This window comes from Aquila chrysaetos, chromosome 11 (assembly GCF_900496995.4).
Source record: "Aquila chrysaetos chrysaetos chromosome 11, bAquChr1.4, whole genome shotgun sequence".
Taxonomy (NCBI): Eukaryota; Metazoa; Chordata; class Aves; order Accipitriformes; family Accipitridae; genus Aquila; species Aquila chrysaetos.
The window spans coordinates 10,515,314-10,533,514 of record NC_044014.1 but is presented as its reverse complement, the minus strand read 5'-3'; the positions used below and the strand labels follow the sequence as shown (position 1 = coordinate 10,533,514).

At 43.5% G+C, this 18,201-nt stretch overlaps 1 protein-coding gene across 27 annotated transcripts in view; it reads left to right on the top strand.

The window, feature by feature from the left end:
* TCF7L2 (transcription factor 7 like 2) overlaps positions 1–18,201 on the top strand; it is a 182,075-nt gene that overhangs the window by 153,807 nt on the left and 10,067 nt on the right. For 15 of the 27 annotated variants that reach the window (XM_030030526.2, XM_030030523.2, XM_030030522.2 and 12 more), the window contains 6 exons: positions 20–152; positions 2,256–2,358; positions 5,120–5,206; positions 11,606–11,746; positions 12,596–12,755; positions 13,461–13,568. In XM_030030526.2, coding sequence (XP_029886386.1) covers positions 20–152; positions 2,256–2,358; positions 5,120–5,206; positions 11,606–11,746; positions 12,596–12,755; positions 13,461–13,568 — 732 coding nt within the window. The remainder of the gene's footprint in view (positions 1–19; positions 153–2,255; positions 2,359–5,119; positions 5,207–11,605; positions 11,747–12,595; positions 12,756–13,460; positions 13,569–18,201) is intronic. The other 12 variants (XM_030030525.2, XM_030030524.2, XM_030030519.2 and 9 more) reach the window with 3 other exon arrangements.

Genomic DNA, 18,201 nt, shown 5'->3' with positions numbered 1-18,201 from the left:
GACCTTTTTCTCTTGACAGTCTAACAAAGTGCCAGTTGTGCAGCACCCACACCATGTACACCCTCTTACGCCGCTTATCACGTACAGCAATGAGCACTTCACACCGGGAAACCCTCCTCCACACTTACCAGCCGACGTAGATCCCAAAACAGGTAGGTGGGAAATAGTTTGGGTTTTTTGGAGAGTGGCTGGGTGGATCTTTTCCATTTTGTGTATTAGGGGGAAGGAGTGCAGAAGGAAGGATTTCCCATGCTGGAGCACCAAAGGGGGCATGTAAAATGTCAAATGCATGCAAGAACCCAGACAAAGCAGTTTCTTTTTAAGCCAATTAGGCTTCAGAAGGAAACCTACTGGGTGAATTTCCATAAAGCTTCTGCAGGGTGTCACCAGAGTTGCATGTGTGGGGTCATTTGCAGGTATGTTTCTTTGCAAGCATGATACCCCACGTAGTAGTTCGATCGACCAAGTGCTTGGTTTGCATGCACGACCCAGAGAGTTAAACATGTATGTTCTGTGATCTGCACTTACAAAATTGCAGCTGGAATTTTAAAGGTGGTGGGTCATGACCGGTTTCAAAATGAATCTCTTTTAATTCCCCAAATCCCATTGTTTCTGTGTCAGGAGTTCAGCCATTTTTCTCCTATAATGTTGAATTTTCATCCACTCTAACTACTTAGCTCCAGCTCTACACTTGCAACTCTTTTCCCCAATGTAAGTCTACCCAACTCTCAGTTCAGCCTGAAGGGCAGTCGTCTTGAATATAGAGCACCGCGTAAAACCCTGACTAGATTTATTGGTGTTACAGAGTAGAATTTACATGTTATTCTAACTTTTTAAGAGTCCCTGTTTAACCTGAGGGCCCAGAGAAGTCAAACAGTGTCAATCTTCTTTCTTTGGGCTGCATTGAGTTCCTAGTGACAGTGGTTTTGTTTCTGTTAATCCAAATCCCAGCTAGTTAATTGGAAGGTACATCAGAAACTGAATTCATGTCAAAGGAAATGTTCTGTGTTGGCCCTAACATATGCAGATAATTTATCTAAACTCCAGCCCTTGAATGAGGCTGTGCATTAGCTGGTTTTCACTCCCTACGCTTCAACTGGGGCCCCCTTCTAATTGTGCTTAATGCTAACTTCACATGGCTTAAAAGGAATCCATCTCGCCATCCCTGGGTATTGCAAGTGAATGGCATAGTCAACCTCTCATTTAAATAATGGTAGTACAGGGAATAGCTTTTAAATGGTTATCGTAAAACATATGATTAACGTCTGTAGACTGTTTACTTTTCTTCTGTGAACATTCTTTCAAGTGTGCAAATAGCTCGCCGGATGGTTAAAGCCCAGTTAATCTGTTTGGGTTTTGTAATGGAGAAAAAGCAATGTCTGCATGAAAATGTCACACAAGAAGATTTAATTTAGAGATTAAAAGCTTCCCAAGTGACTTAAAAAAATAGTTTTTAGCCATGAATACAGTACCCCTTCCTTTTAATGCTCTCTGTTTTAATTTTGCTTCTGCTGTGTAATTGTGCTCTGGCTTGTTAATTGAAAGACCTAGTCTTGTAACCCTTACTCTTCTGAGTAATTCTTACTTGCTCTTAAGGTAAGGAGCATTAAGATTTAAGGCTTGTGTCTGGAGCTGGTTTCTGCTCTCCGAGTAGGAACTGCACCAGTTTCAGAGAGGATGGATGGGCTCTCTGTCCTCCCCTGCATACATACCTTCAACATCTGCCCCCGGTTTTACCAAGCATTTCCAGGGGCTCTCACCTCCACTCTTAGGTTTTGGGAAAGGTTTCCGAGGTTTGCTCAAAAGCAAACATCATTAGCAATTATAATGACTTTGTAACTCGGTTTGGAGGTTACTTTGGAATAACACCGTGCTATACCCAGTCAATGTATAGGTTGGGTCTGTGCTCTTTGGTGACTTTGAGACTAAAATAGCCATGAAGTTGATAGAGGGACCATCTTTCTATTTAGCATTTAAGATGGCACCTAGCACACTGTCACAACAAAACTATAGCTGAGACTCCTAAATTCTCATCCTAAATAACAAAATAATTATCTCTGATTGGACTGCTAGATGCCAAGAGGCTCACTTTATAAAATAAGACTACGAAACAGCCGTTGGGAACCCAAAGTGAAGCCATGAGTATTGTAATAGAAATGAATTGATAGCAATTTAGAAACTTATGTGGTTTTTCCTTATATTTTATTTATTTCCATGTCTCAACACTAATGCTGCTTTATGTTCCTCTTCCATAGGAATTCCAAGGCCTCCACATCCTCCAGATATATCTCCTTATTATCCGTTATCACCGGGCACTGTAGGACAAATCCCCCATCCGCTAGGATGGTTAGTACCACAGTAAGGAGTTCCATTTTTTTAATTTCCTTTTTCTTTTTTGATGTGTAAAATTTATGTTAAAAATCGTGTATATGTATGTGTGTGCGGGCATGTGTGCGTGTGCATTGAGATAAGTCTGTTTGCCAACTGCCACTTCATTGAGTGGTTACGAATTTACCCACCTCATGAAGATTAATTAAAACTTATGCCAGGTCATGTGGTCTTAAACAAACATGAGCAGTTGGACACAGCTTTGCATGTCATCTCAACCAGCTGATGGCTCGTGAAGCATGAATTTTTAAACCAATCTGCAGGAACATCCTTTTCTCGTTAATGCCCTTACACTGCACCACGTGGGTTTTTCTCAGATTAGGTTTTCTGTGGGCTCAGGGTGGTTCTCATGGACTCTTTTTTACCAGGGCCATCCTCACTCTAAATGTCCAATTTTAAGTTTCATTGGCCTTCCCCTTTGAAACCCTTTTCGTTTTCCTTGTGAAACAGTAGAGCTTTACATCGGCCAGCGAGCAGCATTCCTGGTTGAGACGTGGCTGGGCAGTTGGCATCTGAGGAATGGAATTTTCTTGCAAACAAGAAAGAGGAATTAGTTTACTCTAAAACTGGCTGAGAGAAAAGCCGTGGAAAGTTAGTTTGGGGTTTTGTTTTCTTTTCAGCTTCTCGTATCCCACTTACAGAGCTTTGTTGGGTATGAGGTTCCCTCCAGTAATTGAGTCCTTATTTTCTTTTTTTTCTTATGTTGCCATCTCTGCAATGGGTTTGTAATGCATTTAACATACATACTGCCTTTTGTACAGTATGTTTGATTTAAATACTTACACGTTTGTATTGCTGGATACAACCGTTCTCTGCATTACGAATCAAGACTATTACCCTATTTTTCTTACATAACAGGCCTCATTGGTTTGGGGGAGATCACATTTCTTTAGAAATGAATTGCCCAAAGCTAGAAATAGTTTGTTCCTGCTCGAGGTTGTTTGGCCAGCTGTGCTAAAATACCTCTTCACAAGTTTGCCCTTCGTAAGGAAGTGGAGTTCACAGCCCCGAGGAGAGCAGGGCAGAGCAGGGGGTCCCCACACACCCCCACGTCTCGGGCAAGGAGAGGGGTTGGCGTCAAAGGCTTTGGGGGCCTTTCTCAAGCACAGAAGTGGGGATGCAGGAGAGCTGGAGCTCGGACCTCGGCCACAGCAGCCTGCCTCTGGCCACTTTGCAGGCTGCCCTTCCTCGCAGGGTGGTCGTGCAACTTGATTGGGTAGAGGCTCTCCCAACCTGAAGGTGAAGCACGTCCATCAGCTCTGCAGAAGGCTGTTTTTCCAGAAGAGCACAGCATGAGCAGAAGAAACACCCAGAGCATTGCTCCCTGAAATCTTAAATTCCTCCTCATTTGTGGTGATTTCCTTTTTACATAGGACACCCTGAACGCTGGTAGAATGTATGTCAGCTCCTTTTCTTCTTCTTTCTTGCTTGCAGGGCCTAGCTGCAGTACAGCCACCTCATGCTCCTCTGTTGCAACTGCTTAGCTCAAGTTTGCACAGTAACAGCCTCAGCATTTAAAATAAATATACTTGGCTAGGACCAAAAGTCAGTAACATTAAAGACAGGAGAGCGCAGGAAAGAAATTCCTCACTGTCGTTGACCTGCGCCTCATTGCTCATATGTGTCTCAGAGCCTTACATTTTTATGTGGGCAGACACAGGTTTGTCCTCCTTGAACCTCCTGTCATGGCTGCCAAACCACGTGGATGTTGCCATGTGTGGCCAGTTTCATCAGGCAGGTGCTAATGGCCACCTCTGCCACTGGAAGACTCTGTCACCACTGGTTTATGACAAGTCAGCACCCATGACAAACTTATCCACCCACAGCTCTTACAGCTTCTCCAAGTGGTTTTTGTTGAGGGGTGATACCATCACATTTGCTTTTGCTCTAGGAGAGTAGCATGTCCAACTTTGCAGAAGTAACCCAAGATTTTTATTTCCCCTCTCGTTGGCACTCATGCTTCAACTTCCCAACTCATCTATCCTCAACTGGCCTGGATGTCTCTAGCATAGTACCCCCCCAGAAAGCATCCTGCCCAGTCAGATGATATATTTGAAGGACAGATGAAAAGAACTAGCCAGCACAGACAAACCTCAATCAGAAAAAGTTGTGTGTCTTTCATGAGGATGCTGTTTTGCATGTTGCTGTATTTTTTAATTATTGTAATGAGGTGTGATTGTCTATTGGTTACCCACAATACTTCTTGGGGACTCTCCCCCGGTAACTCTTGTCAACACTTGTTAATCTGACAAAAGGCTACAAATTAAGCTCTGTTAATTTAATGTTTTCTCACCGAGATCTAAATACCGAAAGAGGCCCAAAGCGCAACTGAAGTCCTTTGATTCACTGTACTTTATTTTGGTATAAATTTACATTCATTATTGTTTTCCTTTGGATGTGTAGCCCTCAATTAGTGTGATGGCTCCATTAAAGCAAGCGAGACTTCGCCTTTAATTATTACAACAAAACACCTAGTTTCAGCTTGGGGAGAGGGTCTCTATTGACATAAGCAGAGGTTATAAAATTTAATTAGCCATTCCTATCAGATTTATGGCATTCAAATTGTTCTGTGTTTCTTTCCTTTGATCCTTGCTGTACAATCCCCAAGATTTTTGTTCTGATCAAATGAGAATAAAGCTTACTGTGCAGAGAGAAGTTTTTTGTTGGTTTTTTTTTTTTTTTAAAACCTTTTTTCTTTCTCTCATTCTCTCTTTCCCTTCTTTTTTGCCAGGCAAGGTCAGCCAGTGTACCCAATCACGACAGGGGGTTTCCGCCACCCTTACCCAACAGCTCTGACTGTCAATGCTTCCATGTCAAGGTGAGTTCAAATGCTGAGGTCCTGAATCGAGAGCAAACGTAACTCCTCCCGCTGCCCTCCCTAGAGGAGGGCATTTCATCTAGGAAGCGTATTTCTGAAAGCACTTCAGTTAAACAGTCACCCTTAGTTTTTCAGTAGGGCGGAGGAGGAGAGGACAAGGGGTACCTTCCCATTTGAGAAGAGGGTGTCCTACTGCTGTCATTGGGCTTTAAGGATTTGCTTTTGAGGGAGAGGTGGAGGAGCGGGAAGTCATCTTTAAAAGCCAAACTAAATGAAAAAGCTGGGAGAATGTGATGTTGAAAAAGCAAGGAGGAGAAGTCGTGATACCTTTTGCTCTCTCGGTGGCTGTCACCCAGAGCAGCGCGCTGTGTGCGAGAGGGGAGTCTCGGGAGGGAGGAGGGCTCTCCTCAAGCAGAGTTGGGAGGAAGGTTATTGCGCTGTGTTTTCCCCCACCAAAGCTCCAAATACTGATAGTCAACATAAAAGGGCCTGCCTGACCCTCTAAGGCTTTAGAAGTATATATTTCTCCCCCTCCCTACCTCCAATTAATTCCATCTAATTTTCCAGGGGCTGCTAGTTTTATTTACAAACTGGTTGGCAGCACTATGTTTAAGTAATCACTAATTGCTCCTAATGATAGTTTTATTTTCTGTTCATCTGATTTTCAGTCTGGTTAATTAAATCGGTGGAGGTTTAGACTTTCCTGATGGGCTGAAACAGCTAATCCATTTTGATGATGGCACATAATTAAATTAGCATGCATTACATAGCAAGGTTCCACGTCTCTTCCCTGCTCTGTCCCTTCTTCTCCATCTCTGCAGTTTAATATGTGAAGGTTGGTGTATAGAGGATTTAAGGAGGAAAAGGTTGCGGGGAGGGGAGTGGGAGAAACACACCTCATTGAGAAATGGAAACCTGTAGCTAGAGCTTGTGAGTGACTGGGTAGGGAAATAGTGTGTTGTGTGCTTTAGGTAAGTAGAGTAAAAGCAGAAAACTAAAATTTGCTCATGTTGTTCCAGCAAATAGAGAAACAACTGCAAAACCAACTTAAAAAAAAGTATTTAATAGACCCAGCACGGGGGAGAAAAAAATCCTGGGTTGGGGAGAGAGCTGCAAATTTAAACAATGGTTCCCTCCCTCCATTTAATCTTTTTTCATATCTGTAAAAGACTTGCAGGCATGGTGTGAGGCAAAGTAGAGCTTGATTTAGTTTAATTGTTATTAGAGAGGCTAGTCATTTGAGGGAGGGGGGAGATGTGGGAGGGGGGAGGCTATATTCCCAAGATAGGCTTTATGAAAGGTATCTAGTTAAAAAGAGTACACAGCAAATTAAATACATTATTGTGGTAATGGGACGACAGAAGTAGAGGTCTATTATACTTATGGCAGTTATAGGAAATGTAGGCTCCTTGCCCTGTTCTAGCACATCCTTTGATATTCATTCCATTCAGCAGCAGGGCCAGGACTTCTCAGAATTAAGTGATGGGTCATTATACTTTAAACACCATGGAGAAGCCTAGATTGGCAATTAAACAGCACTTGCTGACACTCGCTTGTGCCACCCTGTGACCCCCTTTAGATTGAGTTGTTGGAGCTCGGGGCCCTCAGCCTGCTAAATTGGTAGCAGGCACTTCTCCTGACGAGGGCTGGCTCTGAAATCTGCCGGCTTCAAAGGGAGCAAGATCATGTATAAACCATAATGTGGGTGCACCGTGGCTCAAAAAATAAGGCAGGAATAGATGAAATGTTACAAGTGCAAGGGGAAAATGAGAGAATAATGACAAATCTAATGCAACTCAAAGCAGAATTGTTGCACAGAAAAATGCATCCCACTGCTTGTGCATAAAATCAAGGCAGGCAGATGACATCCAGTTAACAGAAACATGTCAACAGTGAAGTAAAGTGAGAGTGAGTAAGAGAGAAGCCCCTGAGACAGCCAGGAACAAAAAATTAGTTGTCCTTAACAAGTTAAGACTCATCATTATATTCTGGCTTGGAGCCATAAAAGGAGACAGTGGTGTATAATGAGCTGCTTAGAATTTTTAGGGTGTTTATTGCAATTCATGGAATACTTGTCTAGAGAAAAAAATACGGGGGGATGTCTTAGGCGAAGGTGAGGGGTGTGCATATACGCACACAGCCTTTCTTTTTGTCTCTGACATAAGCCCACACGCGCACGCACGCTCAGGCGCACGCACAGACTGATGAATAGATTTAAGATGTTTATCCTTTGTTTCAGCCCAGAAACTCCGCTCCTGGTTTCCCATACCTGGGAACACCCTCTGGGCAGACCGTGCTCCGATACGCGGTTCGACGCATGTTTTCTCATGCCCGCCGTATCAGCTGGAGCGCCTGGGCTCAGCCGCGGGACAGCCCTTGCCCTGAGTAGCCAGCGTCGTTGGGAGATGGGGCTGGCGTGCCCGGGGATGCCCACGCTCGCTTCCAGACATGCTTTTCACGGCTGGCCTCCGGGCAGCAGCCCCGCAGGACCCTGCCACAAGCCTTGGGGTCGTTGTGTTGGCTCTGCCCAAACGTTGAAGCCAGGGCAGACCCCAACCTCACCCCTCCATCCACGTTTTTTCCAGAGCCTTCCTTTAAAAGTAGTTCCTGTCTTTGCCTGCATTATGGTGTAGACCTTTGGAGCACGTAACGCTTCCCAACCCTGAATATTCCCTAAGCTTAGTAATTACAGTTCATTAGTTAGAGTGTGCTTATGAATAGTTTATAAAAGGTTAATGGGTGACTAATAGTGATTTTCATAAAAGGTTTAGACTATTAAGGTAGTGTCTGCAGGTTGTTTTAACCATTTACAACCCTTTTGTCCGCTTGTAGCATCGCCCCACTCACTTTGTATGCATGCAACATGCTTATAACATCTCTTGATCCTTCATTACCCCTCTATAATATGCCCTTAATGTAAATTGAGACAGGGTTAACTGACTGATGGGCAAACAGTGGACCCACTATGAAAAAACAACTGCTGTGAGAGGAAATCAGGAAATAATTTAGCAGAATTACACCAGACAAACGCTGCACAGCAGTTAAGTGGTGGCAGTGGAAAATACCTTCTGTAATTGAAATTTCAGGGGAAATTCACTTTTGCTGAATGTAATTACTGAAGTTGGAGTGTAGCCAGGAACTTAAAAGTTAACACTCTTCCCTGACTCGTATTGCCATGTGAGTGAATGTCTACATGGAAATAAGTAGGCACTCAGATTTTGGGCTGAACCCTCACCCAGCTCACTGAAGTCCATGGGATTGTGAGAGCAACTTTGGGTTCTGGAGTGTGGTTTTATAGCCCCAAACATAGGAAGGAGTGCATAAGTCCAATAGGCAGCCTTGTGTCTTGGAGGGAGAGAGATTCAGTGTGAAATAATCAACGGTCATTGGTAATGAACACACAATTTCCTTGGGGAAACTGCCACCCCGAAAATAACTACTGAGCTGCAGCTGGCTGTTGATGAAGGCTGCCGTGTCTCTGAAGTTTAGAGCTCAGTGGGTAAAACCTCAGCCCAGCTGAAGTCACTGGAGGTTTCGCCATCCGCCAGGCTTTCACACAACATGCGTACGTAGGCTTCTCCTCCTCTGCTGCACCACTTCTCCATCTGGTCACTCTCCGATGTGCAAATACTTGCTCTCTTTCTCCTAAATGGTAATGGGCAAAACATTTTTCTCATAATTAGGGGGGAGAAGTTACATTTTTTGCAGATTTTCTTCACCCTCCTTTTTTTTTTTTAGCTGGACATACTTAAATCTTAAATAATAACGCCCTATCTTTTGTTGAATTTGTGTCCTTTGAACGTCCTGACCGTGCAACAGTCCACCATGTAGGCAGAGTTCATTTTGCAGTGTGTTTGAATTTTTGACCAGATCCTCATTTGAGAAGCAAGTCTATGACCCAGTTATCGTGGCCGCATCAAGGGATCCTCTTCAGAAGCTTAACAGACACCATCTTTTGTCCCCATTAACTCCAGCTGTAATCAATCTTTTGTGATATTTGGGAGCCCTTCTGCAGTGATGAGTCTAACCTTATTAAGGTCCGCTGTCATACCCTTCTGTCCTTGTGCTACCACTGCAGCCAGCTCTTCTTCCTTGCTGGTGTATGCCCACTGCCCTTCCCGCTGTGTCCTCATGTCCAACAAGCGCAGCTCTTCCTGCCTGTTCTCTGAAGGTAGGGTTTTCGGCTCCATCTTCATCCTTCATTGTCCCGTTGTCACTGGCTCTCGTTCCAGTTTGAACCCTAGCTAGCCCCAGCAGCATAGTCCTCTCTTGAACACTGGGTCTTGCCTAGGACAGACAGGCATTCGGCAGAATGCGTGTCAACTTTTTATCCCTATGCTTATATCACTTTCAGTGAGGTCAGGATTTTGCCATGGGTTTTATTTTCACCCATGTTTGTAAGTTAGTTTTTAAAAAAAGCTCTTACTGTCAGTTTTCATTGTTTGCATTGTACTATGGCCGAAGGCCCCAGGCACTGTGTGAACAAACTTTAAGCGTGTCCAATCAAAATACATACGCACAAAAATAAAGAGAGGGAGAACAGAAAAAAATGGTACAGAGGCCACAAGTTTGTGTCTTGCTGATGGTGAGGCAATTCTGTGGCAGAAGTGGGACCAGGAGGTTGGTCTCCTTGCAGCCTCGCCGTCGTCTTCTGTTCTGACCTACCATGCACCAAAGCATTTCCCAGACGTGCGTTTCTCTCCCAGCTACTTTTGTCAGAGCGGGGAAGGCATTTTGACAATCCACTTGGAGATCTGTGCCTATGAGTCTTTAGCAGAACTAGGAATGGCCGTTTTGCTGCCCCTTCTCCTCTTCCCTTGCCATCACACCCTCCTCCTTTACTTCTTTCCATGCCTTTGTTTGAGAGGAGCTGCAATTCTCTACAGTTTGAACAATTTCACATTATCCCTGTCAGTCCCTGCTCTTCCCACCACTGCCTTCAAAGACAAAATACTTCTGTCTAATGATCCTGAGTACTACCAGCTGATAGACAAAGATCCTCAGAGCTCGTAGTGGACAGTACCTCTTGTTCATGAAAGTACTACTGTGTCATCTTGTGAATGTAGGGAATGTCTAGGCAGCTTGGGGTGGGGGGGGGGGGGCGGTTAAGCTCAGTAATGGAATTTATAAGAGGGGGTAAAAAAAATCCCATTATATTTCTGATACTTGTATACAGTCTACTTATCCATGGTATATCACCCCATTTTAAATCCTGTTTGATAGAAAAATTCATTGTATATTGATGATAGAAGAAATAATTCTTTATCCCATTGCATGTTCCATATTCTTGGGGTATTTTATTTGGGCCAAGATGGTTCAAAATCTGGGATGAGGGTGGGGATTTGCAATGATAAAAAACCTTGTTGTTTGCCAGATCACTTTAGCTTTGGAATTTTGGGGGAAGTTATTTCTTAGCCAAAATTTTAGGCTAGATCCCATTCCCTGGAAACCTGTTGACTTCAGTGGGGATTTTCTAAGGGAAAGGCAGGCAGTCATAGTGTGCTTTCCTTATTCACTGCAAAACCTTTCTGAGACTGTTGAGAAATAATGATAAGCAGTCAATCCTGCTTTTGAGAAGTTTGTTCATTTTGGGTCAAAAGTCTGCATGATTGTGCCATGTTCGTACTGTGGCCCCGACTGAGCAATTAGATTCATGCAGAAGGATTGCACATCCCTCTGAATCCAGTTGCAGGACCGGGGCCTGTCCAAGTATATGACCATAAACCATAAAGCTGACAACATTTTTTCCCTTTCAGAAGGCTAGACTGTTATTTTGCATGAATTTAAGCCTTCCTAGGTTACCTTAATGGATCAAAATTGACTGAATTCCACAATCTTCCCACTGTCTGTTAAAGCCATGTGGCTCAGAGATTTATTAGACACAAATAAATATTTTCTTTTGCTCCATCAACACAATGTAGCTAATGAGGCACCTATAAGGATTATCAAAAATGCGTCTAGATCGTCTTGGCATTAATATTTTATTTTGCTGTCAATATGGAATAAAAGATGTTATCCCAAATTCACAACATGATTCAGAACTATAAAAATTGATTCCTTGGTTGCCGCACATGATTTCTTAGCAAAGAAATGGACTGGTGGATTTTTTTGCAGGTAGCTGCAATTCCACTTTCATCCAAGTTCATCCAGTTGAATTTGCCTTTTGTTAAAGATGTTAAAAATCATGATGTCTCATGTCAGTAATGATAATGAAGGGGAAGATTGGCTTTAATGACATTAGGAGAGTCATTATGTTTAATTTATTGCTAATTAATGCTGCCAGCTTTCATATGCTTTGTCTAGCTGTCATGTGCTTGTTATATGCCTTTTTTTTTTTTTTTTAAATGTGTGTACACATCCCTCCCCATTCATTCATTTTTATTCTGACGATTTACACAGCTTTCTCTCCTCTAGGTTTCCTCCACACATGGTCCCGCCACACCATAGTTTACATACAACTGGAATCCCTCATCCGGCCATAGTCACACCAACAGTCAAACAGGAATCTTCCCAGAGCGACGTCGGCTCACTCCACAGCTCGTAAGTTGTTGCTTCCCGTGTCTTCTTTTTAGAACGCCCAAAGCATCACCAGTGCATGTGTGGCTTTTAAAAGGGCTTGGATTTGTGGCAATGTTTTTGCTGTAAAATACTTTTTAAAATTGCTTTTTCTCTTCTGTTCTAGTTGCTTTGAACATGGTTTAACTACCAAAGTGTGCCAAAATAGTGGTTAACAGTCTTTCAGAGTCATTCTGTGACATAGACGAGTAGTTATTAATTTCACCCATTTTAACAAAGAAGTGAAATTTTCTTGATCAAGGTTCAAGCTTCTTGACCAGTTTCCCTGTTACTCAGTGCCCAGTTTGAAGCCGTGAAATACTGGATACACAACAGGAGACAATAAATTAGAGCATAAATGGCTTGTTCAAAGCTGCAGAGAGAGCTGGTATCAAGTTTAGGTTTGAATCGAGGAGAGCCCTGGTCTGCCTCAGCCCCTAGTGTTTCTGGTGCTCCTTGCCTTTCATTTCACGGGTGAAGCAGAAAGACAGCATTTTGGTTCCCACTGATGATAGGATGTAATTATTTCGTCTACCACCATGGTCACAAGCCCTCCCCATGAACCCATTTTCCTGGGTGCCCATGTACTTCCAAGGTTCTTCTAGGGGCTGAGGGGGTACTTGGTGATATTGCATAAACACACAATGGAGTTTTCTTATAACGCTCTTAAAACTGTTCTCATACAGCAGCCAGGGTGAAGGCACTAGAGAACCTTCTGGTTCTTTTCCTAGAGATTTCTGAGGATTAATGCTAGAGAGATTGAGGGGATTAATTTAATAAATTCACAAGGGTTCTCACTGTGAGGTTTCTGTCTGTTGTATCTTTACCCTTCAGAAAACATCAGGACTCCAAAAAAGAAGAAGAGAAAAAGAAGCCACACATAAAGAAACCTCTTAATGCATTTATGTTGTATATGAAGGAAATGAGAGCAAAAGTTGTAGCAGAATGCACATTGAAAGAGAGCGCAGCCATCAACCAAATCCTCGGTCGAAGGGTAGGTAACAAGGGAGAAGCACAAGCAGGGACAGAAACTCGGTAGGATTCACACCTTCTGAATCACTGTGTTTTCCTGGTATTTTGATAATAGATAGGGAAGTTGCTAAACCAAAGGCCTTGGTTTAGTGGGGTCATTCATGGGGAAGAGGGGCAGTTAATTAACAGCAGTGTTATTTCAATGTTATTTCCATGACCTGTAGATGGAAAAATCTCAGACTTTTATTTGGTCCTAAAACAGGCAGAAAAATAAATGGGAAAGGAAGAAGCCTTTGGGTACAGTACCGGTATCGGCACCTGTGAGAGCTAGAAGAGGAGAGGGGGTGCCAGTGGGAAAAGGATGGGGAGACCTTCTCTAAACCTGTAACTGAGATCTGGCTCAGGCCAAGTGGTTCAGCTTCTGGACCCTCTCCCCTGCTCTTCATTTTTGTTTAGTTTTCTTAATTCTCCTCTCTCATCAGGAGACAAAGGGGCTGAGTGAACGTAAATGATTAGTTATGACTCAGTTGAGTTAACTGGAGTTATAATCTGGAGTTATAAATAAAATATGAATGTCAGTATGCCAGATCATCTGGTTTTATCTCTTTTTTGTGAAAATCAACTCTAGCTGTATTTATATATAAATAATATACTCTGCTGTTAACACGCTTTAAAAAACCCACACTTGTGCTTTTTATTTTGTCTTTTTCTCTTTTCTTCACCTCAGTGGCACGCGTTATCCAGAGAAGAACAAGCGAAATACTATGAACTAGCAAGAAAGGAACGACAGCTTCATATGCAGCTGTACCCGGGCTGGTCCGCACGGGATAACTATGTAGGTTCCTATGTAGGTGGAAATTTTTTTAGTAGTAGAGCTTGTAGAAATGTATATGTGACCTGCTGAACTACGACCACACATTGCACACAAGCACTACTTGGAAAGCGTGCCTCAGGATCCCAATCTGGTAACAACAACGGACGCTTCCCTCTGCGATACTAAAACTATTGGGGATAATTCCCAGCCCTCCACTTGGAAGAGGCTTCCTGGCTGGGACTAGTAAAAGGTTAGAATTGGGGCATGACAGTAGAGCTCTGTGAAGAAACTCTTGCCTTCACTTTTACCAGCGTCTGGAAATGCTGTTTGGCTTGCTGGTCATTTTAAATTTCATTTTTTTAAAACAAAATTTAAAATTCCCCTAGTACGGCTCCTCTCCTTTCCACCAAAAAGATGACTAATTAGTGTCTTGTGCTTATCTGTGTGAGAGTATAGTGGAAAGTGGAAGAATGACTTATCCTAGCTTCAGAGAAGGACTGGCAAAACCAAAAGTGTGACTTGTTTGAAAGTCTTACTCTCAAGTGGGGTTAAATGAATTATTCCACGCTCTACTGTTGTATATTTCGATTATGTTTTGCTTTTTCATGGCCATGTTATCTCCCCCCCCCCCCCCCGCCTCATTTTTTAAAAAGTGTTTTGGAGTTTGTGATCTATTAATGGAGTGTTTTTAAGATTGATTTCCCCCCTCCACCTTTCAGAAAGCCTGTTTTGTAGCTAAAAGTGGTAGAATTTTCTGTCTTAAAAACATAAGGCCAGCGTTGTAACCACTTACTGGTACTATATAACACCTTCTTCCATGAAGGGTAAGCAGTGCAGCTGGTAGTAAGTGTTTGCAAGCCTAAACCCATAAATTCTTGACAGATTTGTGGATTGGTGTGAGCTCTAAACCCTCTTTAATAGGATTATAGCAGCATCTTGATTATTTTTTTAAAAATTTAAATAAAAATCACCTAAAACTTGCAAGGTCTCTAACTCTGGAATAAACCCTGCTCCCTACCTTCCAGGCAGACTTCCCTGCAGGTTTGGGGACCAGCAGCTGTAAGATGGATGTCAGTTATGTACAGTGTTACACATTTTGGTTTTGTTGAAGTGTGTCCCTTCCATCATAGTCATCATCACTGCCTATTTTACCGTAAATGTCCTATTTTTTCCATAAATCACATAAACTGTGTGCTTTGTATATGGCAACGTTTACCTCTGTGAGAATCTGCGCTTTTACCTGTATGGATGGGAAGAAGCCAGTTCAGAGTCTGCAGCGAAGCCTAGAGCAGCAGCAGCTCTTTACACTCTTCCACCATTTCAGCGGTGGAGAATACACATGCTCACTTATTTAGTAATATGTACTTCAGGACATTTTTTCAAATCCTTCCGTTTTTTCTTGATGATCTTGTCTTTCCATTGGTCTCTGCCTCGCTCCCTCCTTTGTTCGCCGTTGCAGGTGTCGCTGTGCATGCTCCTCAGAGGAGACCTCGTTAAGCCTGATGAGGCGCCGCTCCTCCTTAAACACATTTTCCCTTTCTTTTTGGCATTGGCTGGCCTGAGACTGTCAGACCATAGGCTTGAGGTAGTTCCTCGGCACTGTGCGGTATCGCCTTCTTGGGTGTTCAAAAGGGAGTATAGGCTCGACTGAGGTTTCGGGAATGCTCATTCTGCGCGGTGACTGTGCCACCGACAGATGGGCATGTACAAAGCCTTCAGTGTTTAGGACCTTTTACTTTTGTCCTCACTGTGTGAGCACTGAGAAACCCTTTCTTCTCAAGCTAAAAAGGACAGGATGAGAAAGCCAGCACTTTCCCAGCAGCTTGATGCTGTACCCCCAAGTGACCTTCAGGGGGAACCTTCCTGCCTGAGGAGAGCACGGTACCTCTGCATCACATGATTGCATCATCCACAGGATTTATTTATTACTGCTCTCCTGGTCCATTCAGAGCTCTGAGTTCCCCTCCTCCCTCAGCATTTTATAGGGTCTCGAGCCCTTCACACTTCTAGTGGGGGAGTGCCTTTGGGCTGCTTGAAATGGTTAATTTGTTAGGCATCTCACATCAGGCTCGAGGATGAGGCCAGCTGTAGCCCAGGTCTTCAGAAACAGGAGCAGTACATTCAAGAAATGCAGCTTTCAGCCTGCTCTTAAATAAGAGAAGAGGGTTCAGGGAATCCCTCGCGGCTCGTTGGTGTCACAAGGCACATTTGCTCTTCCTGAGATCTAACAGAAGATGTTAAGCGGTGCTGAGTGCTGGACTCTAGAAAATTAGTACCAAAGAACTCTGCAGTCCGGTCAAAACCCGTGTTGGTTTGGCTCTGTAGAGGGAGCTGACAAACCGGTTAGCAAGTATTTACATCTACATTTACTTGCAGCCTACGAATTTTTATAGTACCATGATGGAAAATGTTACAGACCATCTGCTCAAGTCTTAGGAGGACAATATGAGGCAAAGGCAAAACAGTGTCTTCTGCAGAGCACTTGAAAAACTGCTGCCGTAATTCTTTTCTTAAGTCCATGTATTAATTTAGCTGTGTAATCAAATATCTTCTCGTAGCACAGAAATTAAACAAGCAAGCCAGGTGATTCTTCTCCCAATTTCCTTTGTAAAAGAGGTTAGTGGAACCTCTGTCAGTTCTTTGTTAGGAACAGTTTTCAAAGCTTGCGTTGAAAAGGAACCAGAAGTTCCTGGTCCCTGGCTGACATTCCTGTATATCAGCCATTTTTAACAGATTGCTTCCTGAAGGGGTTATAGTACTTTAATACCTGGCTTGAAGAGTTTGTAAAGGGCAGGTGACTCCTGACCTCTCTGTTCTGGCTGGCCCTCGTGTGAAGAAGTTACAAGGTCTCAAACTGAAAGAGCCTTTGAATTCCCAAACGTACTGCAGAAATTAAGCAAATTTGCCAGAGATGCAGTCTGTTAATTATGCAAGTGGCCTCCTTGAGATTAAATAAAAATCAGGCTTATGGTCCTGAGGCAATTATCTGGTTTTAGTTACGTTGTTGTAAAGCTGGAAAAAATTCACTGACTTTCACAGAGTTACTGTCAATCTAGATCAATATAGATGGAGCAGAGTCTGAACCTCTTGTATCTTTATGTGGTACGTGAACTTCAAGATACGAAGTTTTTCCCTATTTTATTCTCGGGGAGCTTTAGGAGCAATGCTTGTCTATCTTGTCAGCCTGTCATGTAAGACTGATGGCTGCTGTAGCAGTTGACTCAGAGCAACAACTTCCCATATCCCCAAAAATGACCTCAGAGATGTCAGAGCTGATTTCTCAGCAGCATCCAAGCTACAGGATTATGTGCACGTTGTTTAACAGTCCTTTGCAATGGACGGTACACACAGCTTTTTCCATCACCAGAAGGCTCTCATGAACAAGACTGTGCTTGTCGCAGCCTGGACAGCGGGGTGGGAGTTTACAAACCTGAGCAAGCACGGGGGAAGGAGTACAGAAGCCCTGTGCCAGAAAGCCAGCTTTTGGGGAGGAAAAAATAGGACAACAACAAATCAAAAATCCAATATTCACGTTGGGGGAATTTCTTACTAATACGTTCCAAGGAATATATCATAGTGAGTGTCCCGAATGTTATAGTGGGTGTGCCAAGCTGAAGCCCATGTTAACCATTTAGCTGGGAGCCAGACCAACCTACTGAGAAAGATGTCCACCATGTGGGAGAACCTCTTGGCTTCCCCACAGGTATGTCCAACCCTTCAAAAGTGCTGTGAGAGTCCTTCTTCCAAGACACGTTTGTTCCCTCTTGACCACAAGGGACTGCTGGTCTGGTGTGTTTTCCCCAACTTCTCTTAACTACCGCATCTTCAAAAGCTGGCATCTCTTGTGCTGTTCATGTTCATAGTTGACATTGCTGGCCCAAAAGTCATTGCTTTTAGCATCTGGGGAGCTGTGAAAATGAAATTACTCTGTCCCCTACACTGGCCTTTTTGTACTGCTCTGCAAACCTTGTAGCTCAGTGTTAGAAGAGTTTTCGTAGAAAATAGCTTTTCTCTTTTGAGCTATGCTTATTACTTTATAACTCTTCTCTTGGAAAATGATCGTTGCGTTTCCACTGAAGTCAGGCTCCCAGTTGTCCTCTCCCACACTGCTGGAGGGAAACGGAGAAAGGGCCTTTCTCCCTCCAGTCAGAAACCGTAACAAATAGCATCGTTTTGCGGGACAGTATTTGGGAAAGGGACACAGTTTAGCAAGATAGTACTGGTTATTTTCCTTGTGATAGAGCAAAATGTGGGAAGGGTCTTAGTTATATCTGGATTTTTTTCTTGTCCTGGCTTTGCTTCCTAGGTTGCCAGCGCACTTATAAACCTGCGGGTTAGCATTTCCTCATTACTGTGGCTTCCTCGTCTGCCGTAACGGTCGGGTTTGGGCGCTGAGGAACTCCAGGGGCTCAGTCTGACCTCACACATGCACTCTCCCCACTTCAGTGTCCCTCTTCTTCCCCTCCCTGCCCTGCCAAAACGTGCCCACAAATGATGTGTGAAACTTCCAGATGCAGGAGCCTACAAGCGTCAAATGTTTTTGTCTTCATGATGATCTTAGCTCAAAAGAAGCATCTTGCAAGTTGTTCTGCCCCCTCCCCAGCTGCTTACAGCTCTGGTGGGTGTTAGCATTGGGGGGGGCTGCAGCGAGGCT